The sequence below is a fragment of the Oryctolagus cuniculus genome, chromosome 1 (genome assembly GCF_964237555.1).
Source record: "Oryctolagus cuniculus chromosome 1, mOryCun1.1, whole genome shotgun sequence".
Taxonomy (NCBI): Eukaryota; Metazoa; Chordata; class Mammalia; order Lagomorpha; family Leporidae; genus Oryctolagus; species Oryctolagus cuniculus.
This window is the reverse complement of record NC_091432.1, coordinates 41,422,006-41,448,332: the sequence shown is the minus strand read 5'-3', so window position 1 is coordinate 41,448,332 and position 26,327 is coordinate 41,422,006. Positions and strand designations below refer to the sequence as shown.

At 34.3% G+C, this 26,327-nt stretch overlaps 1 protein-coding gene across 2 annotated transcripts in view; it reads left to right on the top strand.

The window, feature by feature from the left end:
• Positions 1-26,327, top strand: part of LUZP2 (leucine zipper protein 2) — a 527,143-nt gene that overhangs the window by 245,034 nt on the left and 255,782 nt on the right. For both annotated transcript variants that reach the window (XM_008268979.4, XM_051852030.2), the window contains exon 5: positions 3,689-3,751. In XM_008268979.4, the coding sequence (XP_008267201.1) occupies positions 3,689-3,751 (63 nt within the window). The remainder of the gene's footprint in view (positions 1-3,688; positions 3,752-26,327) is intronic.

Sequence of the window (26,327 nt, the reverse complement as noted above, 5' to 3'; positions counted from 1 at the left end):
AGGAAGACCTTTCTCTCTCTCTCTCTCTCTCTCTCTCTCTCTCTCTCTCTCATTGTCTAACTCTACCTGTCAAATAAATTTAAAAAAAAGAAAGAAAAGAAAAGGGTGTAAAGTCTTTATTTGGAAGTACACTATTGTTTTGCATATATATATATATATATATATATATACATATATATATATATTCTGCATGGCCTCAAGTCACTCAGTAATTCCTTTGCTTTATCAAACTGAACTATCTACCTAATTGGTCAATAATTATGACCAATTTTTTGGATGCCTGTCAGTATCTTTATAGTACAAACCCCATGAGAGTATTATAGGCTTCGAGTTTCTCCTATTTTTTATGTAAGCCAGAGAGGAGTGGATATTAAGAGTCATCATAAAACTTTTAATGGAACTTTATAGAAAGCCAAGTCCAAGACTTAACATGGATAAGACCATTTGGTGCTGCTAGAAATATTGCAGCTTATGAAGATAACAGATACAGGAGTACATGGATTTTTATTCATATATTCCTGCCCTTCAACTAGCTCTTCACATACCTACTTCATCTATCTCTACAAAAATCATTCCTCTGCTTATTCATTAGCCTCAGCTTTGACTCACAGAATCCTTTATCTGTCTCAGTTGCAAACTCACTAATAATTTCTACGTATCCTAGTTCAAATCTACTAGAAAAATCTAATAGATACAGACCATGTTTCAGAATGAGAATTTTGAGTTATATTTCTTCTTTGCTCTGGAATGGCCATATCCAATGGCTCGGAAGAGGTGGTAATGAGAGAAACGGTGAAAGGGTTGATTGTAGATGGCAAAGCTACATCGCAGCCATGGGAAAGAAAAATGAACATGGATCTTATTTAAACTACTGTATTAGGAGTATATAAGTTACACTAATTTAGTTTACCTTGATTAATTCAGTAATTTGTATCTTCAACTGTGATTACTACCATAACAATATACCAAATACAACAAACTAACTGTTGTAGCATATGAACATGGATTAACCTCAGAAACTTAAACTTGAGTTTCAAATAATCTCTATAAACTTTATGACAAAGAATAGTATGTATTTGCTTTTTAATGAAAATGGACAATAAGTAAAATGTACAAAATATATATAAGACTAATATACTTCAGGATTGTGTTTATCTCTGGGGAGAGGAAAGGTGGGGCTTTAATAGCATGGATAGGGGCTACTGCATGGTGCAGTGAATGAAGTCATAGTCTGCAGTGCTGGCATTCCATATGGGTTCTGATTCGAGTCCTGGCTGCTCCACTTTTGATCCAGCTCCCTGCTAATGCACCTGGGACACGAGAAGAGGATGAGCCAAGGCCCTAGGCCCCTGCACCAACTTCAGAAACCAGAAGAATCTCCAGCCTCTTGGATCTGGCTTGCCCTAGCCCAATCATTGCAATCACTTGGAGAGTTTACCAGCAGAATCTCTCTCTGTCTGTCTCTCTTTGTCTATCCTCTCTCTTTAAATCTGTATCTAAAATAAATAAAAATATTTTTAAAAAAATCACATTAACACAATAAAATACATAATGAAGAAAGAGTATGCATAATATTATCTTTATGAAAAGGTCTGAAAACAGTTGAAGAGTGTGTCTAATCTTAGAGATGTTCCTTTAGATATTTCACATATTACCTTTTTGTGTGCAAAATTTAAGAAGGGCACATTATCTTTTTTATTTGCTAGCTTTTTTTCTTTTCAACTTTTATTTAATAAATTTCCAAAGTACAACTTTTGAATTATAGAAGATTTTCCCCTCAAACCTCCCTCCCACCTGCAACCATCCCATCTCCTACTCCCTCTCCCATCCCATTCTTCATCATGATTCCTTTTCAATTATCTTTATATACAGAAGATCAACTTAGTATATACTAAGTAAAGATTTCAACAGACTGCACCCACACAGACAAGGTATAGAGTACTGTTTGAGTAGTAGTATTACCATTAATTCACATAGTACAACACATTAAGGACAGAGGTCCTACATGGGAAGCAGTTGCACAGTGACTCCTGTTGTTGATTTAGCAGTTGACAATCTTATTTATTATGTCAGTAATCACCATAGGCTCTTGTCATGAGCTACCAAAGCTATGGAAGCCTCTTGAGTTCACCAACTCCGATCTTATTTAGACAAGGTCATAGTCAAAGTGGAAGTTCTCTCCTCCCTTCAGAGGAAGGTACTGCTTTCTTTGAAGGCCTGTTGTTTCTGCTGGGATCTCACTCAAAGATCTTTCATTTAGGTCATTTTTTTGCGACAATATCTTGGCTTTCCATGCCTGCAAAACTCTCTTGGGCTTTTTAGCTGGATCCGAATGCCTTGAGGGTTGATTCTGAGGCCAGAGTGCTGTTTAGGGCTTTTGCCATTCTATGAGTCTGTTGTGTATCCTGCTGCCCATGTAGGATCATTCTCTCCTTTTTAATTCTATCAATTATTTGCAGACACTGAACTTATTATGTCATCCCTTTGACACTTAATCCTATCTTTTTGATCAATTATGAACTTAAACTGATCACTTTAACTAGTGAGATGGCATTGGTACATGCCATCTTGATGGGATTGAATTGAAATCCCCTGGCACATTTCTAGCTCTATCACTAGGGGTAAGTCCAGGTGAGCATGAAGGACACATTATCTTAAAACTATATCTATGGTGACGATTAATCTTCCTAACCTGATTTCCAATCCTATGACTCAGACTATCTCTAGAGAAAAATGCACATTCTATCTTTCTTTCCATCATTCCAGGACTCTTCTACTACTATATTGTCCAATATGTAAAGCTTCAAAGCCTTAGAAATACAAATAGTCAAACTGAAATTTGTTTTAAGTGTAAAATACACAGAAATTATCAAAACAGATTAAAAGCAGATTATAAAACAAGTCCTGTTTCCATAATCCATTCAATGCCCAAATTATAATTTTAATATATTTAGTACACTATTTTCAGAAAATTGCTTTATTAAAAATGTGATTACCAGAAAATTGAAAATTGGAGAAATTAAATATTTCATTCATTATTATATAGCTAATTATTATTGCAATGAATTCTCAGTGTTCGTAAAGATAAAAATTCTTTAATATCTTAACCACTATATTATACTACATCTTATTCAAAGTACTCATGGCAGATAAAGCTGTTATGCTTAAGCAAATAAATGAGGAGTAACTTCCTAAACTTAAAGGTAATAATATCGGCGTATTCTTGAGGGAACATTATGGTTTCTTTGGTATAATGCTCATTATGATCTTTGCAGGAAGTAGCTCTGTATGTAGGTACACTCTATACTGTACTGGTCAAAATTACCCAGGGGAATGATGTAGGAATAAAGATTCCTCGACACAATCCTAGAATCATTTTTTTCAAAGGGCTACATTTTTAGAATGAGGTTTATCCAGGTACAAGAATCGTAATAATAACCTGCATGGTTTCCCAATTTAAAATTGAATTTTTGTCACATTAGAAAGCGATATTTTTATATAATTGACAAATATTTGTGTGAGTTGCATACTGAATATTTGGTTAATAGAATTTTTAATCTTTTATTCTTTTTCATACTTCAAAAGAAAGAATAATTATTTTGTTATACCTTAAAATATTGTAAAAAGATTATGAAAGTCATGAATATGAATTTAGAATGTATATACATGATATTCTATCCATTTTCAGATTAACTTTTTAAAGACTGAAGTGGAAAGAAAGAGCAAAATGATCCGAGACCTCCAGAATGAGGTAAGATTTATATTTCAACCCATTTATATAAATCAATGCATATGTAAAATTCACATATCAATCTGCCACAAGTTTGGAGCTGTGGTTACCTGCAGACATGATCTTCATTTACAGAGTGATGTAGAGAAACAGTGAGGCTGAGAATTTAAGAATGCATTATTCTTATTTACAAATATTTTGTAATGTGGTTAGTCCAAATCTCTCCAGACCAATGTCGTCTCTAAATATATTTTGCTTGGGGTAATATTAAAATCATTTCTTCTGTAGATACATGTATCTGTCTACCAAGCAGCAGCACAGTTGGCAAAAATTAGATACAGTAGTTCATGAATTTGGTAGTTCTAAAATAAGTGACTCACAAGCTCCACCAAGGGAAGGAAAGGGGAAAGTTTCTGTCTGAGTAACAGAGAACTAAAGCAAAGAAAATATTGGATTGCTTATAGCTATACAGTTACTTCATTTGGTCTATGCAGTAGGAAAGTCCCTAGCTATAAAATTGTGTTTGTTGATTTCCTCTGATTGGTTAAACTTAAGCTCATTTTTCTTTAATATGGTCATCTGCAACAAATGGATCAAGTTAAGCTTCATTCACATTTGAAAATCAAGCAAGGATAAAGTCACTTGTGAGGCTCATCTGGGTTTTTATCCTCAGAAGTTCTTGGTGCCTGGTATTCACTTTAATTTACTTCAGCATTCTTTGTGCATTCAAGTGTTAATTTCTCATTTTGTGTTAGGATATATTCTGGCAGCAATGAACACAAAAAGTTTCAACAGAAAATAAAATCAAAGAAACAAAAATTCAACTTCATTTCTCTGACTTCTCATATTTGTAACTGTATCATTTTGTGAAACGATCAATCTCTTATATCACAAATTTCTGAATTTATTTTTAATTTCTACTTTAAAATCCTCCTGCTACATTACCATTTTCAGTTTCTTCAATTTTGTATGCTTTCCCCCTAAGGTAAAGTCATTTTGTCTGTATTCTTGTGAAAAACAAGACTGGTGGAATGAATAGATTAATGCAAGTCTTGGAAACCTTAGACAAATCAAGCATTGGCACAAACATCTTTGATAAGCTGAAATTTCTTAATGAGAGGCATGAATTTTATAATGTTTGAGACTTTTTAAAGGAATGCATTGACAATAAAATGTTGGCTATTTTTGATGGACATTAATATGAAAGCATAGCATATATTGAATTAATGAGTAGATATCCAAAGAAGAGGAAGATAAAGGGAGGGAGGAGAGAACAAGTAGGCAGGGAGAAAGGGAGGGAGAGATGAGGAAATGGAGGGTATATAGAAGGAAGGAAAGACAAGAAAGTGTTTCTCCCCATTCTCTTCTATAGTAACTTGTTATTTATATTATGATCGATTCATTTCCTGGGACTCATTCAAGATATCTAAGAATGAAATAGGGATTCGCACTAAAACAATTAAGGTCAGGAGCTTTGAAAGTGAACCTCCTTCTGCCAGTGATGGAAATCAGAAATTCATCAAAGCTACTCTTTCTCAGAGGCAGCCTTTACCTTTCACTATTTCATGATTTGATTCTGCTCTGGCCATTACTTCAGTTCTCTTACTCTATATTTTCAATAAGGACCACACAGTTTAATCTAACTTTAATTAATAATCTGCCTCTTTCAGACCCTATTACCAACTAGCTTAATATTCTTTATATTGTTTTATTGCTATTACTCTGAATGCCTGAGAGAAAAAAAAATCTTGCCACAAGTTAAGTCACTGTCCTATCTTTGCCTTTCGAGTCAATGACAAGAATCCAGAGACATGAGTAATAAAACTTTGATTTTTACTGCCAATGTAACACTGTTCTTGGTGCCGGTAAAATTTATTTTCTGATAATAAAGGGATTTATTAAGTCATACACAGACCTCACAAGATTTTTAAGAGATCAGACAATACATCTTGTCAGCTGCACTATAACATAACTTCTCAGACTTACCACTGGCTTGCTTTTCCTAAGGAAGAGCTATCTTTGATAGGATCAGGAAACTGCATACCTGCATCTTGCCCCCATACTGCAGACACCAGAATCACACAGCCGTGTGTTTTGTGTTTTTTGGATAGCATTTAGCTTGTTTTCAATATCTATATATTCAGAAGTCAGTCTGAGTAGCAGATCCTAAGTAATGTCTGACCAGAGCTGCAATTCACTTGATCTAGAAGGGATTTGATTAATTTGTATTGCATGGATTTAATTTTTAAAAGGATCTCATGTCATATAAAGGGTGCTCCAAAAATGATAACCTGTGTATTAAGTCAATTTTTAAAATAAAATATTACAGTCTATGGTAACCAGCTTTAGTATACTGTAAATTATCAATAGATGATATTGAAAGTTGAGAAGTATGCTCTGAGTATCAGTGATAGAGCATTCAATTTGGTACGTGTGTTACAATATATTATGTGTGTATGTGTATATGTATATATATGTATATAAATTTCTGTATCCTTATCTTGTGATTTTTATGTTGCTTAAATAAGATTTAGTTAGATAAGAACTTTCCTAGAATGTCACCCTTCACAGTTTTCACAAATACAACATATTGCCAGGTCTTTGTGTGTACTGAGAATTAATTACTAGCACATTTATGTCAATTCTTACATGAGTGAATTAAATGCAATAAAGAAACATATATGCTAACTGCAAACTTGAAGACTAAAGCTGATCTACTAATTTGCTATTCTTTCTAATAGGAATGCATACAAACCCTACAAAAGAGCTTGAAATGATCAGATAAAAGAAAGAAGATACATGTGCATGTATAAATTTTTGAAAGAAGAAGTTTTAGATTGTCAGAAGCAGTTCATGAGTGAGATAAAAATAATAAAGGTCAATAATCATTGATCTAGAGAAAACTCCAGTAAATTTTCAGAAGGAAACCCATTTTGGTTTGACTCTTATGGCTGTAAATCTCTCCAAAATAAATTATTTTATCTCCTTGCCTCAATAAACATACCAAAGTGAAGATGATGGAATATTTCATAATATGACGGAGTCCTGCAGGGTCGTCATTTTGAAAAGGGATTCTCATGCCTGCCTGCAGATGAACAGGTCTAACAGTCAGTCAAATACACACTGAGCACAGGGGATGCTAAAGGTGTTTTCAAATACAACTTTTTCACTTTATTTCTGATGATTTACCTTTCTTTCTTGACCATTTCAGTGAAATTTTAGTCAACTGGTTATTCTGATTAATTTTTTACCCAGTATTTAAAGTGTACTATAACCCAACTGCATTAGGTGCTAGAGCTACTAAAAACAGTAACAAAAACTGGGTGGTTTAAGCAGAAATTTGCTGACTCACATTCCTAGACACTACAAGTCTGAAATCAAAGTGCAAGCAAGGCCATGTGTTTCTGAATGTTCTACAAAATCCTTCTTCCCTGCCTCTCTCTAACTTCAGCAACCCATGGCATGCTTTGAATCGCAGTTGCTTCCCTCTTATCATTACCTTTACTTTCAGATGACCGTTTCTGTGTTAGTTTTCTTTTTCTTTTCTCTTTTTAATAAAAACTCTAGGTATTAGATGTAAGACCCATCCCTAACATACACTACTTTGTTGTAACACATGTGCAAAATCTCTATTTTCATATGAGTTCACATTCTGGGGGGCCAAGTGGGCATGGATTTGGCAGTGATGATCTTCAGACAACTCCACCATCTGAGGGATTTTGTATACAAAATGTAAGCAACTTGATTTTTTTAAACAAGCAAGGAAGGAACATTTTATCAAATGTTAGCTTATCAATGGAATATTATTTATTTATTCATATATCTACACATTCATTACTCAAATGAACTCTGCTTCATCCTAGAGGGATATATATATTATCAAATTTCAATTACACAAACCAATCCCCTACCAAGAGTAATGTAAAGAATAGGACTTAATATTATATAATAGATGGCACCCTTGCCACATATGATCAAATAAGAGTCAATACAATTACACAGAATAAATACAATGTAAAGAAGTTTGACCCATTCATTTTCAATATAATGTTGTAAAGGGGAAGTTGAGAACAACCTTGTTAAGCAAACATAAATAAGTTGATATCTCAAACATTCCCTCGTAGGTGAACAGATTTTTAGTTGTTTATTGATGTTAGAAGAGCAGTTAATGTTGTTGGTATGCTGTAGCTGAATTCAATGTCAGGCCACTATACTTGAAAGCATTATGATTATGTCTTCAAATAAATGCTGAAAATATTTGTTATGTCACTGGGTAACCAATCAGGTTGATATAGTCAAAGTATAATATATAGGAGAAGAAATCTAAAAAGTTACCCTAACAAGATAATTTGCATCAATGAACTTTCTACTTTGTAACACAATAGAAGTTTTACTCAGCATTCCAGAGGTAACCCAGGACTACTATTTAATGAGAATTTACAGTTAGCCTTAGATTCCGTGTTACTACTGTTTGTATCACTTAATTCTGCCATTTAATTTCCTGAAAATGTTGTCTATGTATCTACATGACATGGAATCTTAGAAATCACTCAATGGGAACTGTATTTTTGGCAACCCCAACTACATCTGCATCACTTTTCAATTGTGATGAATCACAATTCATCACTGTTCAATTTTCTGGTAGAGAGATTTCTACTGCTTTCTGCCATGCCTCAAGAAAAGGGAAATACATGACTTCTTAACCTCATGTCATTTGTGACCATTACTTTTTATGTTTTATTAAGTATTATTACATTAGTACACGAGAAAGCCAAGCCTGCAGCTTCCTCTGGGTATATCACGTCAGTTCAAGGGTCCTAAGACGTGGGCTATCTTCCATTGCTTTCCCAGGTGGAAGTGTAGCAGCCAGGTATCGAATTGATGCCCATATGGGATGCCTGCATTGCAGGTAGAGGCTGAACCTGCTACACCACAATGCCAGCCCTATAATTCACTTCATTCTAAACAGTTGAGATGCTTCCCTCTTCTTCCTGTTGTTTTGCTACATTCAGATTTGCCCTAAAAACAGAACTAGAGAAGCTCTAGTCATAAAACACAATGTAAATGTTCATCTGCATCTCCCATTACTTTAAAAATCATGGAAGATTAATAACAAGCTCCTCAAGGGTTCATTATTCTGTTGTGTTTGCTTTGGGCCCTCACATTCCCTCTGTTATTCCATGAGTGTGCATCATGGATGTAACATGATTAATGAAACCTGTGGGCCTATGCAGCCTTTGTGTCCCAATTTGACATAGGTTTAATCCTCTCAATGACAGTTTAAATACTATTTCCCCAAGAACATGGACTAGATATAGTAGAGCTAAGTAGCTACACATTGATGGATGTGTAAGATAAGAAAATTCATGGAGGAACTTATTTAAACCAGTTTGAGAGGTTGAAAAGAATGTTGCTTTATTTGATGAACAAAGAAGAAACAAATTCCCACACTGCATTAAAACTTATTATAAAAACTATGAAAACATTTAATATACACATATTATGCAAGTTAATATATAATGTAAATCTGATTTATATAAAATAGGTAGTGGTTTTAAAGGCAAAATGATACATTTAAATGTAATATACTGTGATACAAAAATATAAGACCATAACTTAAAAAATTTCTAATCATATTCTAAAATCAAACATAATAGATAAATCTGACCTCTCATCTTTTATTTATAGCAGTTACTCATTCTTAAAATTATAATATATAATTCATCAATTTACTTTTCATTGTTTTTATTTCTCTACTACTTTTTCTATGGTAAAGAGGGTAGAACCTGTGGTGGGCATTAAGATACTGATCAAGGCACCTGAGTCCCACCTTAGAATGCTTGTGGAAAGTGGAAACGTTGACAAAAGTAATTGATTTCCTGCCAGCCAAGTGGGAGACTTGCATCTAGGGTTCCCAGGTCTCAGATTATAACTTAGTTAGCCTTGGCCATTGTAGCTATCTGAAGGGGAAACCAACCAGTGGGAACTTTCTCTACATCTGTATTTTCAAAATAAATAAATATATAATACATTGGTATAGGAAAGAATTTTTGGATAAGACCCCAGAATCACAGGCAATTAAAACACAAGTAGATAGATGGGATTACATAAAGCTAAGAAGCTTCTGCAAAGCAAAATAAACACTCAGCAAAGTTAAGAGGCTGCCTTAGGTAAAGGAGAAAATATTTGCAAACTACACAACTGATTAGAGATTAATATCCAAGATATACAAGGACCTGAAGAAACTCAATGATAACAAAACTAACAATCCAGCTAAGAAATGTGCAAAGGACAGGAACAGGCATTTTTCAAAGGATTACATACAAATGACCAACAGACATATGTAAAGGTTATCAGAATCACAAATCGCCAAGGAAATGCAAATAAAAACCACAATGAAATTTATTTCATCCTAATTAGAATGGCTATCATCACAAAAATTTAAAAAATAATAAATACTATCAAAGATGTGAATTTACTTATCAACACAAAAGGTTAACTTAAAAAAATATTTTCTGGCTTATTTCTAGTGATTGTGCAAATTCACAAACTGACAGAAATATTTTAAATAATTATTTACTATAAATAATAAGTTGTTTCCTCCACACAGACATGTAGTAAAATACTAGTTCATAGAAAGAAAACAATAGATGTAATTTATAGCAAGAGAATTGACAAGGTTTTTTTTTAAAGTCTATCATCTTTCTCTCACTCTCTCACCCTCCTGCTCCCTCTCTCCCTCGCTCTTGCTCTCACTCTTTCTGTATCTGTATTTCTATCTCTGTCTCTATCTTTTGTCTATCTCAGTTTCAACTCACATATTTGACATAAAATGGTATTGCAAATGTTATCATTTAAGCAGAAATACCAATGCCTAATTTTACAGGTGATATGAATGTCAAATGAAATAAGGTGGTGAAAAAAAACAATCATTGGGCTCCTTCTTATTCCTTTCTAACAAAAGTAAAATGGCAATATATGGCTGTTCATAAACTATTACTTTATTCACTGTATATCCTTTAACTAGCTTTTACATGATTAATACAAGTATAGGAGACTTCAAACTGGCCCAAAGATATAAAATAAAATAATAATTTCAGGAATTTTCTGTTGTCTTATAGTAAAGATACTGGTTTATGTGATTAAAGTTAATAGTTTCAGCATATGGACTTTTCTTTTTGACAATCTTCTAAGATTACAGAGTACCTCAAAAAGCTTCTGGAAAATGGAATTAAAATGTAAGTTCATTTTGGTGCAAAAAGTTTGAAATCCATGCAAAGTTTTTATAATGGGAAATTTTTATGCAATTTTTGAAGAATGCTTATATGTATGGCTTTCATTTTTTTGTACAAGAATAAACTTTTAATTCCATTTTATACAAGCTTTTCAAAGTACTCATACTGGGAACGAATATTTTGTTTTGAGTGACTTTATTTGTTGTAATTTCTTATAGTTGAAACTATCAAATATAGGCATGATAAATATCCAGGTTTGTGTTAACAATAATTACAGAATGTGCTGTATGATGGCAGGTTCATGCTATTAATTCTGCAGCAATTCTGAAATCTGGAGGATATTTCATTTGTCTTTATAATGGAATTCATAGATGATGATAAAATACCCATCTGTTTGACTTCAACCAATGTTTGTCACACTGCTACTGGGTCCCAGGCATTATGCTAAGCAGAGAGGAAATAAGACTTTCTTTATAAAGCTTGTTTTAGATCTATCTTATGTGGAAAAGATTTCTCAAAGCACATACTAAACTGACATATTATTATGATGTTTTCCAGGGGCAAAGCATTTTGTTAATTTACTTTGTACATTAGATATTGAGTAAAAACTTTGCCAGCATTGGGAATGTAACAACAATGACAATAATCATTACAGAGTTGATGACATGGATGACAGATGAGAATGATGACAGAACCAAGAACTATTATTTTAATAGTATTTATTCTGTGATTGAAATGATCAGGGCCAGGCTGCGTGTTATTAAGAAAGGAGATCCACATGCATGATCTCATTCATTTTAAGCGACTTTTTTTTCTGTTTATTTCTTTGCTTATTTGTTTGTTTTTAATGGAATGACATCTGGTGCACATAATTGAATCAAGAATTAACTGCTTTTGTGGTTTCTGGAAATTCTTCATATGGACATTGGTGCTGTACATTTAAAATTTTATAATTATTTTTAATAAACACTAGTAAAGACTTCAACCCACATGTAAGTTAGACATTGGCAAAAATCCCTTTTATGGCTCTCATCCACGGATTTTCCATGAAGGAATGGAGGGATAAAGATTTAAAAGGCATATGATCAACATTGCAATTAGGATTTGAAACCATACTGTCCTATAGAAGAGTGAATATTTTGTCCTCTTCACTAAACCTCATAATAGGGATTCAAGTTCCTGAGTAAAATCTTTAGCATTTTTGCATAACCCTTAATTGAAATTTAAAAAAAAATCTACCTCTTAAATGTGATTTCATCCATTTACTGAAATACCACATTGTGTTTCCATTTTTCTTTTTCTTCTACACCTGTGGATAGTCCATTCACATTGTTATAGTTGATAGTGTGATACATAATGATATAAAAACAAGTTTCTTTTAACTACACAAAAACTTATAGATATTTTGAACTCTGTACTGTTTTACTATTGCTGAAATAGATTGAATCTATCCTACCTGATGACCCTTCAAAGTTGTGGATCGTTTTCTGGTTTACATTGCAGAAATCAACACTAGATGGAGCCATTTTCTCCATCAATCATGTGTGTTCCAAAAAAAAATTTTTTTTAATACCCACAACTAAGGGAAACTTATATTTTCATTACCATTGCCCATTTTTTCTCTCTTTTTTTTTTTTAAAAAAAGCTTCTTTCTTAACACATCATGGTGCATATTAGCAGTCTGAAACTTATATTAATATATTTATAATGAGCTGGTATTCCATGCTTTTAAACAAAAAGAATGTTCTACCCTAAGTTCCTATCTTTTTTTTTATTTTATTTTATTTTTTTTTATTTTATTTTATTTTTTTTTTTTGACAGGCAGAGTGGACAGTGAGAGAGAGAGACAGAGAGAGAAAGGTTTTCCTTTGCCGTTGGTTCACCCTCCAATGGCCGCCGCTGCAGCCGGCGCACCGCGCTGATCCGATGGCAGGAGCCAGGAGCCAGGTGCTTTTCCTGGTCTCCCATGGGGTGCAGGGCCCAAGCACCTGGGCCATCCTCCACTGCACTCCCTGGCCACAGCAGAGAGCTGGCCTGGAAGAGGGGCAACCGGGACAGAATCCGGCGCCCCAACCGGGACTAGAACCCGGTGTGCCGGCGCCGCAAGGTGGAGGATTAGCCTATTGAGCCACGGCACCGGCCTCTAAGTTCCTATCTTACAAATGATTTACACTTATCATTTCAAGCATATTTATAATCTCTCTCTTACCCATTGTATTTCAAAAAATAGGTATCTTCGTCCTTGATTCTGAAGCTTTGACATGAATCATGTAGGGTTCTTGTAAAAAACGAATATTCTGATTTAGGGTGGAACCCGAGATTCTGACAAGTTCCCAAGTGATGTCAATACATTTTACATTAAAAAAAAGTCACTTTGTACTGCAAAGCTGTAAAGATTTGTCAAATGGTACTCAGTGGGCATGTTGTGGCTGACTCCTCACAGTCATCTGGAGAGCTTCTTTCATATGTAGATTCCTAAAGGAGTTTAGAGAATCAGAATCAGGTCATGTAATTTGAAGTGTAGTCATCCACATTTCTTAAATCGGTAAAAATGATTCTATTTGTTGTACAGCTTAAGAGTTCATAGAAATAACTGGCAATTGAACTCAGTAAATCCAAATGGCTGGGAAGGAAGTCTTCAACAGTAGCCTTTGTAGCAGCTAAGGAGAGGCGAAACCACAATCTACCTTGTGTCTCCTATACTCTTCATAGCCAAGAAATAGCAAAGCAGCTAATCAAATAGCCTTCCCAAACACAACTATGAGCAAGAGAGAATTCCTTAAATACAAAATTAGGCTGAGGGTAGAGTGCGTGCTATTGAGACTGAATGATGAATAGCCAAATCAACCAATGGACCTAGTATTACGACAGGGACATAAAGAACTTTAAAATCATAGAAAGTAGGGCATTTGAAATATTAAAATGCAAGATGCATATTTGATACTCAGTACTCTTAAGCGTCTATGCTCCTAGTCCCCTGCTGTACCATTGTCTTGTTCCAATAGTTCCTCACTTCATTCACCTCATCTCCTTCAACTTCTTTATTCTTCACCCCTTCCTCTACCTTCCCTGTCACAACCATCACTACAATTGAAAAATGCAGTGCTCATTACATAGTACTCAGTAAGTAAATGTTGACTATTTTATTGCTAGCTTTGTATACTTTTATCATAAAAATACTTCACTAACAAGGGAATAAAATGTCTGCCTGTACCACAGTCGTTTCTAGGGCTAGCAAATTACAGTTCCTAGTGGAAGGCATTCTATACATAATTTCACTTCATGTTTGCACAATCTGGTAAATCAAGCAGAACCCATTATGAAAGGGAAGAAAAATGAAAGCAAGAGATAAGAAAATGAAATTTGAGACTCTCCGCATTGCTTAATTTCAAACTGAACAGGAATTAGGCATTGAATTTTCTTTCTTTTTTTTTTTTTCAGCTGCTTTTCTAACTATATATGCTGTTCCAACACCCACTTGACTCTATGCATTGAAATAGTGTGTGACACTAGCCACCTAAGGAACTGCCTCTTTTAATCTTGCTAAATATCACACGCAGGTGTCCCTTGTTAAAGCTAAGTATTCTTGCCACAGCTGGCAGAAAATACATCTCTCTTTGTATTCTTCATAAAGCATTTTTCCTTGTGGTAAATGCTACACCTCTTATTTGCCCACATATTTCTTCTCTTCTATTTAAGATTATAATTCTTTTGACAAGAAGGGAGAACTGTTACTCTGGGCTTTTAATAAAAGTACACTTCCATTTTATTTTTAAGCATTGGCATAGCAGTCTTGCACTTTTCCCACAATTCAAGCTCTCTGATAGCTGTACTTGCCAGTTATCTTTAAAAATTAACTCTTTTTTTGCTCACAGATAAAAGGATTAAAAATTCAACTATCCATTGACAATAGTTTACCAGGAAAGGATCTAACATTTTCCAAATTTGAGAAACAAGGTTTTGAATCCAAAAGACTGTTCTTGTATGCGTTATGACTTAGTTTACCATCTTTTTTTTAATATTTATTTATTTATTTATTTGAAAATCAGAGCTACACACAGAGAGAAGGTGAGGCAGAAAGGGAGATGTTTTCCATATGCTGGTTCACTCCCCAGTTGGCTGCAATGGCTGGAGCTGCACCAATCTGAAGCCAGGATCCTTTAGCCTCCTCTGGGTCTCCCAGATGGGTGCAGGGGTCCAAGGACTTGAGCCATGTTCTACTGCTTTCCCAGGCCATAGCAGAGTGCTGGATCGGAAGTGGAACAGCCGGAACTCGAACTGGCATCCATATGAGATGCCGGCACTGCAGGCAGTGGCTTTACCCACTGCAGCACAGTGATAGCCCCATAATTTACCATCTTAAAACAGGGAGAAATTGATTTTTGCTATACAGTGATAATTAAATTTTCCCATGATATGATAATTATTTTTGTAAACTACATACCTCTAACTAGTGCTTATAGTTAATCTTGGAAATTCGTATATTTCATGCATCTTCCATGTATGCTAACCCCAAATATCATGTACTGTATTCTTCAAGTGTATGTTTCATCTACCTGTTTTTCATTCTGTGCCTCCTCTTGGTCTCCAGTCAACTTTAAATTATATTAGTGAGGCTGGCATTGTAGTGTAGTGGACAAAGCTGCCTCCTGCAACACCAGCATCCCATTTGACCATCAGTTAATTTTCCAGCTGTTCCACTTCAATCCAGCTCCCTGCTAATGGTCTGGGAAAAGCAGCAGATGGCCCAAGTTTTTAGGCTTCTGCCACCCATGTGGGAGATCCAGCAGAAGCTCCTGGCTTTGTTCTGTCCCATCCTTGTCCACTGCAGCCATCTGGGGAGTGAATAATGGAATGTGAGGTCCTACTCCTTCTCTTCCTCTGTCTCTCCCTTTCTCTTTGTAACTCTATCAAATAAAATTAAGAAGTCTAAATATACAAATAAGGTGATGTGTGGCACACAACCACGTATCCATGATGTTCTTCTCAATCTTACCTTTGGTAATATAATGTGGATTTTATATGGGAATTCATCTGTATTTGGCTAAGGACTATATATATATTTAGGATGGGCCACATGACTATGTTCTGGCCAATAAATGTAAGAAAAATCATAAGTACATGACTATAATCAGAAATGAATGCAGTTGCTATACATAGTTCTTCCTTTTCTCTAGTAACTGATGTTGATGTCTATTCACTAATAAATGTGAATACACCTATGCTTATAAGCTCTTTTTATATTCACAACTGTTCTTTTTCTTATAAGATCTGCTCCATGTTTAATTGAGAGGCTTCTTTAATGGAGTCCATGTCTGGTCTCCATATCTGAATGTGGAGGCTTCAAAGTTTGTGGTAGGCATTGATTCACCCTACAGGGCTACACACTGCTTGGTAGTGCAAGATTACTGCCCCATCTATGTTTTCTGGCAGTATGCTATGATTCTCATATCTCAAAGGTTATTACATCACAATGTATTTGTTTTTTGGAAGGAAAAAATGCATATATTTGTTCTCTGTTCTCAGTATCTAGTACAGTACATTATGATATGTAATAAAATCTTAATAAGTAGCCAAGTAAGTACTTAACCTGACTTCTCCATGTCTGTGTGTGGTCTTACATGTGTGGGTGCTTACATGTGTATATGTATGTCTGAGTACATATATGATATTTATACTTCTATATAATTTTATTTTTGAAAAAAGTTAAAATTTATTTATTTAGAAACACATACACACAATGAGCAAGAAAGAGAGGGAGAGAGACAGATCTTCCAATTAATGGTTTACTCCTCAAATTCTGACAACAGACCGGGCTGTACCAAGACAAATCCAGGAGCCTGTAATCCAACCCAGATCTCATACACGCAGGGATTTAGATACTTGAACTATCATCTATTGCTTCCCAGGGTCACAACAGCAATAAGGTAGATCAGACAGAGCTGGGTACAAGTATGCCTAAATGCGAGGCCAAACTCTCACTCCATTTTTCTTTTTCTCTGAAATATCAATATTCTAGAAGATGGGAGATAAAATCTATTTGGTAGAAAGGAAAGTATTGCTTGATATTTCATGTAAAACATTGCTAGTTATACAACTCCTGTTTCTTCTTTGTGTTGCATCATTAACTATATGGAGCTTGAGACTATTGCAAAACTACTTTCATGTTGATGATGTGAGTGAAAAGAAGAAAACACATATTTCACATCAACAGGTATAAAGCTGCTTAAAATAATATCAAAAGTAAAATTTTTAAGATAGTTAAGCCCATTAAAGAGTATCAAATATGTTTATTTGTTTTTCATTTTCTACTTGACTGATAAAATTAGAATTCATATCATTTTTATCATCACTAATGTTGAAAATATCTACCAAACTGTCTTACTAATAATATATTTAAGGGTACACTATCATCAGTGTATTTATTAATGATGTTGATTTAATTAGATTTCCTATGAATATCTTTTTCTTCCACCTTAAGAAGTTGCTTATTAATTCTGTCACAAAAAAAGTAAATCATTTATCTGCTTCTTTTGAAAGCAAACTGTATTCACTTTCTATCATTAAGGAAATCATCATCCCCAATTTGTTTTTTTCTTTAACGAAAAATCAGTCTTTTGCTCTAAATTGATGTGGTCAGTATTCTATTTCAATGAGTCTGACATGAAAACAAAACAATTGTGAATTGGTGATTACATGGAAAGAGTGTTTTTGTTCTCCATGTTGCTAACTGCAGAAAGGTCAGATCATTACAAAGGGTCAATTTTGTGTGACTTTTATCTTTTTTTAATTTTTTAAATTTATATACAGTGAGCATATTTAATGCATTCCATATATATATTCATTCTTATTTTTATTTTAATTTTTACAATGACATACATTGAATTTATTGTATAACCACAAGCTTACCCCTCCACCAAATAAAGAATTGAACGTGTAATAAGTAGAAAAAATCACTGTTCCTCAAGACTATAGACAAGAGCTGTAAACAATAGTCAAATCTCAAAATGTCAATTTTGCTCACCAAAGTTACATTTTTTTGTTAGTATCATTTTTGGGGCATGTAAGGTTAAGCAATAAATATATATTCATAATTAAATGCACTCATTCATAAATATACATATATAAGTATGAAGATAGTGGATAGAATTCACTCTGGATAAGCATTCTGTCTGGATAATCACTCTGGTCAAACTTGATCCAAATCAGAATTCTACAGCTTTGTGACAATGTAGAGGCTAGTCTACATTCCTGTGTCTCACATGTATCATCCAACACGCAATTCTATACCATTCAGGTCAATTCCTTCTTGAATTTCTTTCTGTGTTAACAGATTGACTTTATCATCTATTCTCATCCCAGTCAGTATACATCTCTCAGTGTTGCTTTCACTGTACTGTTACCTAGTGGCTGCTAATGAAGCTGTCTTACCTGTTAAACTCTGAGGAACTACCATTTCAGGGCAGGAATATAGAGGAAAGAAAGGAAAGAAGTAACTAACAATTAAGCCTTGAATAAATGGTTAGGTGGGTTTGATTAATGGTGTGATAAAAAGATATGCCTGCTTTGATTTTAAGTGTCAATGCGTGAATTATTAAATAATGTAAAGACCTTGCATGGAAGTGGTTATGCGAGTAATTTAAACAGACTGTGACTTGTAAAACCACTGTCATTTGCTTGGGAGTGTTAATGACATTCCAGTACATTTCATTAGGGAGCTCAATGGGCTTGAAAAGATAACCTTTGTGATCAATTCCAATGCTAACATACTAATTTTATATGATTACAATAAGATCCAAGGAAAAACTTAGTTAAAATAAATCATTAAACCAAAAAATAGATTTATCACCAGGGTTCTACTTAAAAGATACATAAACTTTAGAGTCCAAACAGATTTCAGACAGCATGGGGTCCCACCTCTGTTCTCACAGATGAAGCGTTCCAGGCTTAGAGGCCAGGGTGCATCTGTTTGACTTCTTTGTTTCTGTAAATATTTGATTTCAAATGGGCACTGATTGTAGCTCCAAGAAGCTGCCGGAATGACTTCCTGCGAGCAGCCTCCAAATGCAACTATTTGAGTTTGGGTTTATAACTTTCTGTTCTGACCCTTCAGGTGGTATCCAGCATGGTGGCACTGAGTGCAGCCATGTATTAACTCATCTGTGCTGATGGGAACATTTGACCCCTACTGGCATTTGATAAATTATTACATTTTTTATCTTGGCTTTCACAAATCCCTCAGGGTTGTGAAGAGATTACAAATTTTGTTCTTCAGGGAAACCAAAAACCAAAAAGCATAGTATACATTGTATAATTTATATTTCAAGAACACAAAGGTATACACACATTATTCACTTGTATAACCTCTTTAAGATTAGCTTTGTTTCCAATTCCAATTGCGTTTATATTGAATAGCAGGTCAAAAATCAGTTATGCATAAAAGGAAATTATGTTCCATTATTTTACTATAGGAAAAAATAGACCACACTGGCACATCTAATTAAGTAGCCTTTTTTATTGCTATTAATTTGAGATGTATAAAATAAACTTGTGAATTAGTAAAACAATGAGGTCCTGTATACCCCTCATTTTATTTTCCTTTATTTACATCTCATATCAGTGTAATAATCACAACTAATAAACCACACCAAAAAGACCTAGGAAATACAATATTAATGGTTGTTTATTTATAACACTTTCATTCTTTGTAGGAAAATGTATAAATATCTAACTTTGAGAAGAGAAAGAATATTTAAGTCTTCTGTTAAATATTTCCATCAGCAAAAAAAGACAAAATCCCATTGTTCATTTTGTTTCTTTCTCCAGCTCTGCTTTAAAAATTATAAAGACTGCCCCATTCTGCAATAAATTAGTCAATTTAATTTTCTCCCAGGTATCTTTGTGGTAAACCAAATTTTCAATAGTAAGTCCTGTATCAGTAAATTAACAATGCTAGCTTGGTATTTCTTAGCAAATATTGTACGCTTGAAAAATAATGATTGTCACTAAAACACAGCAGGATTAACAATTTTTCTCATTCAATTCAGACCGTTATCAATGCAATTTGTGAATGAGCATTTGGTTTAATTGAATATTCCTGTTAATTCATGCTCCTTGATCCTTTACAGTAATTTTAGAAGACTTCATCATTTCTGCAGCTATATGGAGGATCTTTCTGAAGCTTCAGCCAATTAATTTCTTCTGAAGTTAAGCCTTTGAATATTTCAAATCTTCTAGAGTCAGAAGTACAAAATTCAAGTGTCAGATATGTTTTTCAATGAGTCAATAAATTAACATTAAAAAAAAGATTGAGCTTAATGTATAGTTTAGCAGGAATATAGGAGAATGTAGGCAAGGGTTATAAGCAATAATCAAATGAAACTTTGTTCAACTTCACTAATACAAAGCAAATTATAAAACAATCATGGATCATTAAATTACAGTTGTATATCATTTTAACCATTTGTTTTACAAAGGTATAAAGAATTTCTACAAAATTATATTTTCAACAATACTGATACACACAGGCATTTCTGTTTTTATTTTTCTTTTGTTTGAAATTTTATCTTCCACATACAAAGGAGAACATATGGAATTTATCTTTCTCTGTCCAATTTGTTTCACAGAAAGTCTGTTTTCCACAGTGGTTGAACTTTCTTAGATACCTACCAGCAATATCTAAGAGTTCCCCTTTCTACACATCCTTACCAGCTTTTGTTACTTTCTGTCTTTTGGATAATAGCCATTCTGACAGGGATGAGGTGATACCTCACTGTGGTTTTGATTTGCATTTCCTGAATGTAGCGACATTGAGCATTTTTAAAATGTATTTGCTGGCCATTTGTATTTCGCCTTTTGAAAATTTTTGAGGTTCTTTGACCATTTATTAACTGGATCATTCATTTTTATTTGTTGTTGAGTTTTTTTGAGTTGATATATTCTAGATACGAATGCCTTGTTGAATAAGTATCTTGCTAATTTTTCCCCATTCTGTTGGATACCTTTTCAATCTATAGATTGTATCCTTCAATGTGCAGAAGCTACTGAGTTTGATATGATCCCATTTGCCTAATTTTACCTTTGTTGCTTGTGTCTTGGGGTCTTATCCAAGAAGTTCCATTCTTAAAGGCTGCAAACTGATGATGTATCACCTTCCAAAGACTGTATTTTCTAATGTTGTCACGTTATGAGTTAGGATTACCACATATGAACTACCATTTTACTCTGCTTTCCCACTTTAGGCTAGAGGAGTTATCCCTGCTCTTAACTAAAATCAGTCTCTTCTCTTGTGTCTTGTAGTTACACTCCACTAAGACTCAATGTTCTACTAATTATCCTATGTTTCATGGATAGGATCAATTTCCCTATTTCTATTTTAAAGATTTATTTATTTATTTGAAAGGCAGAGTTACAGAGAGGCAAAGACAGAGAGAGATCGAGAGAGAAGTCTTTCATCCACTGGTTCATTTCCCAAATGGCTGCAACTGCCAGAATTGGGCCGATCTGAAACCAGGATCCAGGAGCTTGTTCTGCAGGGTCCACGTGGCTACAGGGACCAAGGACTTGAGCCATCTTCTACTGCTTTCCCAGGCTGTAGCAGAAAGCTGGATCAGAAGTGGAGCAGCTGGGACTCAAACCAGCCTTATGGCCTGCTGGCATGTTAGGCAGCAACTTTACCCACTATGCTGCAGTGCTGGCCCCTCCCTGTCTATTTAGTAAATGCCCTGCTACTTTATCACCTGTCTTTGAAGAAGTATCAGCACTCAGCTCTACATCACCTTATGTTTACTCACTTTTTTTGTTCCCTTTTGTTGCAAAATACTTTGAAAGACTGCTTATGTTCTCCATAAATTATTTCCTTCAATGTTAATAATAGCTATTTATTGCTATATCCAAATGCTAGTTTGTTGTCCTCGGGTTAATGAAATTATCAATAAAAATTTATCACTTTTCATTTTTTAAAACTTATTTCACTTGGCTTTCTCAATTCCATGTTCATGAAGTCTTTTCCTATCTCACTGAAACTTCTTCCTCATTCTCCCTTCATAGCTGTTTCTTATGCTTCTGCCACTTCATTACTGGAGTATATAAGGTCTCAGTGTCCAAATCTTTTGTCCTTTCAACCCACATGAATTTTTAAGTGGCTTTTTCTATATTTACTTATGTATGACACTGGCCTACGTATACTTATCATATGCACCTTTCCTGCTGAGATCAACTCTCTGACTTTCAGATACTTATGTCCAAATGTCTATTTATTATATCCTTGTATGTTCAAATGACATCTCAAACTTCTGAGGCCCAACATCAGTAACTTGGACTATCCTACTCATATGTGAAATTCACTGAGATTTAAACCATTCTACTGATGTATGAAAGTTTCTGAGACAAAACAAGGTTTATTCATCTTTGTTGCCTCTCTTTTTCTCACATGTTACAAAAGGAAATATTTGTTAATGTTAGAAAAGAAGTCATGAAATAATAGATACAAACTATCTTATTAATTCTGTAGTGACAATATTGGTGGATAAACAAACCTTATTCAAAGTCAGTTAAATCTGGTCCATGTGTTCTCCTATGATATATTAAGAAACTTCCAAATTATGAATTTAAATTTCACTTAAAAATTATACCTTTAAATATGATATGATGACATTTTGGGAGTGTCTTCAGTATAACATACAGAAAACTTGCTAGGAAATCTAATAAAAATGTGATAATATTGAGTGGTTTTGGGGTTGTCTTAAGTTGCGTGGCTACTATTTAAAGTATACGATAATTTTAAAAGTGTTTTGTTCTGAATATCATTGCTGGAAATTAAAGCAACTCTGATGTTTTATTTTCATGATCCCTTTATGATAAAATCAATAATGCCTTTCATCCATTTGTTTCCACAAAGTGCTCACACCCTTGGCTTGATGTTATATGGCGACCAAGGAAATAAACTGATAAATAACCATATCTTTCTGGAGCCAAAATGTGTTAGAATTAATGTAACCACTGGCTATTTTTATGCCAGCCACCAAAAAGCATTAGATTATCCCCTTAGTTATTTTAAGTAAAGAATTTCCTAGTTATTTTCTTTTGTAGGAAAAAAGGAAATTATTTATGAATCAATGGTTAAGTCTTTCCAAACTGAAGAACTGTTATTTAGAGACACTTGCAATTATCAGAAATATTAGAACAGAAGCTTAGAGACTTCCTTTCTGTGATCCAAATTTCAAACAGTGAAAACAATAAAGAAAAGTGAGAAGAATCTTTGCTATTATAAATGTCAAGGATTTACTCTTAATGCTCAGGTTGCTTTCTTAGTAAGTGTCTCTGTTAAATCCAAATAGAAAGCAGCTTTCACCTTTAAGAACTATGAAATATAACCCTTCATTTTAAAACTGCCCAATCATTTTTGCAATGTATAGAAAAGTATCTTTAGTTTTTGTGACCTATCTTTCTTACACTTCTATTTTAAGTGCTAGGCAATAATGTAAGGCTAATAATACAAAAACAACCACTTTTACTAAGATTTTTTTGGGTACTTGTTCTATGTAGGGTTCTGTATTAGGTGTTTTGCATATATCATCTATCATCTTTGTAATAACCCATTAAGGCAATGTTATAATCTCTAACTTACAGAAAAAAATAAAATGAAGTGAATTCTGCCTGAACAATTTAATTCAAATAAGAAAAAAGCACAAGCTGGATTTGAAGCAAGGTTTATATGGTTTTCAATTCTGATAGATCATTAAAAATAGGCTTTTGTGGCCGGTGCCGTGGCTCACTAGGCTAATCCTCTGCATTGCAGCACCGGCACACCGGGTTCTAGTCCTGGTCGGGGCGCCGGATTCTGTCCCGGTTGCCCCTCTTCCAGGCCAGCTCTCTGCTGTGGCCAAGGAGTGTAGTGGAGGATGGCGCAAGTGCTTGGGCCCTGCACCCCATGGGAGACCAGGATAAGTACCTGGCTCCTGCCATCAGATCAGCGCGGTGTGCCAGCCGCAGCGCACCAGCCACGGCAGCCATTGGAGGGTGAAGCAAAGGCAAAGGAAGACCTTTCTCTCTGTCTCTCTCTCTCTCACTGTCCACTCTGCCTGTCAAAAAAAAAAAAAAAAATAGGCTTTTGTTGCCATTTTTCTTATGCTATTATGGCCCTCATCCCTTTCACAAAGGGGCACTGCTGCCTTGTTTACTTAATCCACACCCTGCTTTTACCTGCATATCCTCACTGGCAACCATTGGATGGGTATTTTGTCTAGCCAGAGATGTACCCCAATTGAGATAGAAAGCTTCCTTTGGAGCAGATTACATTACATTTTTGTTTTATTTTACCTCTTTTCTTGACAAAATAATTTGACTTCTAATATGATTTGTTTTCCTTTTTATTTTTAGAAGAGATATTTATTTATTTGAAAGCCAAAATGACAGAGAAAGAAGAGAGTTCACTCCCAAAATAACCACAATAGACAATTCTGTGCCAGTGCTGATTCCAGGAGCCAGGAACTCTATTTTGGCTTCCCACAGAAATCTCAGGGGACCAAGTCCTTAATCCATCATTCTCTGTTTCCTCAGACACGTTGACAGGGAGCTGGAACTGAAACAGAGAATCAAGATGCAAACCAGCACCCTGGTATGGGATATAGGCATTGCAGTCAGCAGTTGAACCTGCTGTACCACAACACTTGCCCCTGTTATCTTTATTGGATATAAATGATGGATACTTGCTAGACTCATATTTGAACTTTAGCTTAGTAATTTATTATGTATGTGTTAATTTTTTTCAGAGTACTTAACTTTGTAATTCAGTAAAGGATTCTGTGCCCCATTTCATCTAAATCCCATGTTGATTCAGGAGAGAGAATCTCCCTCCCACTTTCCCCAGACAACTGAGGATATGTTAATTGCAGATATTTTAGCCTTTCCTACCCCCAAATTTTGTCTTCGTTTTTTTTTACATTTTATTAATAAAAACAGAACTGATTTCACGTATTTCATAGATGCAGTTCTAAAATGATAAGTACAATTCCCTCTCTGCCCTTTTTCCTCCCTCAGACTTCTTTCTTTTCTCTTTTTCTTTAGTTTTTACAAAAATATAATTTCAATCCCCTCTACAATTATAGGCTTAGTCCATCATAATCATAATATTCAACAAGTAAAAAGTAGGAATACCACAGTTCCACAGGACTACAAACATGAATAACAACAGTTATAATCGTATCACAGGATGTTTAATTCCAATCTTTCACAACAAAATGCATGCAAATGGAAATCATTATGCTTAGTGAAAGAATCCAATCCCCAGAAGACAAATATATGTTTTTTTTCAGATATGTGTCAGTTAATATGGAATAATATAGAATGCAATAATTCTTATCTTTGCTTTTTTATAAAACTTCTTAATATCTCACAAATGAATTAAGCAACATGATATTTGTCTTTGTGTGTATGGCTTATTTTACATAACATATTGTCTTGTAGGATCATATGTATTATCAAAAATGACAGAATTGTGTACTCTTTTCTTTTTTTAATTAATTAATTCTAATTTTAAGGTGAATAAATTTCATATATATGTATATTTAGGAACACGGTGACACTTCCCAACCTATCTCCCTCCTACCTAAGCTCTAACCCTTCCTCCTCCTTCTTCTCTTATTACTCTCATAATTTTGACAATGATCTCCTTTCAGTTTATTTTGTACTTATAAGATCGACCCTACACTAAATAAAGAGTGCAATAAATAGTAAGAACATTAGATAAAAAGGCTGTATACAATCATTGAATCTTAAAGTGTCAATTTCCCTCATTTATATTACATGTTTTAGTACTTTATTAGTTACCCCAGATCAGGAAAATATTTGTTTTCTTTTTGGTACTGGCTTATTTTACCAAGCACAATGGTCTCCAGTTTTATCTATTTTGTTGCAAAAGACAGTATTTCATTCATTTTTATACTGAGTACTAGTCCATATTCTATATTTCACAATTTCTTTATCTAGTTGTCAGCTGATGGACATCTTGGTTGACTCCATATCTTAGCTATTGTGGACTGAGCTGCAATAAACATGGGGGGAACAGATTACTCTTTCATATGCTGGTTTCATTTCATGGGCGTGAATTCCCAGGAGTGGGATTGCTGGGTTATATGGCAGATTTATTTTAAAATTTCTGAGGAATCTCCATACTATCTTCCACAATGACTGTGCTGGTTTACTTTCTAGTCACCAGCCTTTATTGGTTGTTGATTTTGCATGAGAGCCATTCTAACAAAGATGAGGTGAAACCTCATTTTGGTTATGACTTGCAGTTCTGAGCCTTTTTTCATGTGTCCGTTGGCCATTTGAATTTCCTTTTTTTGAAAAATGTCTCTTCA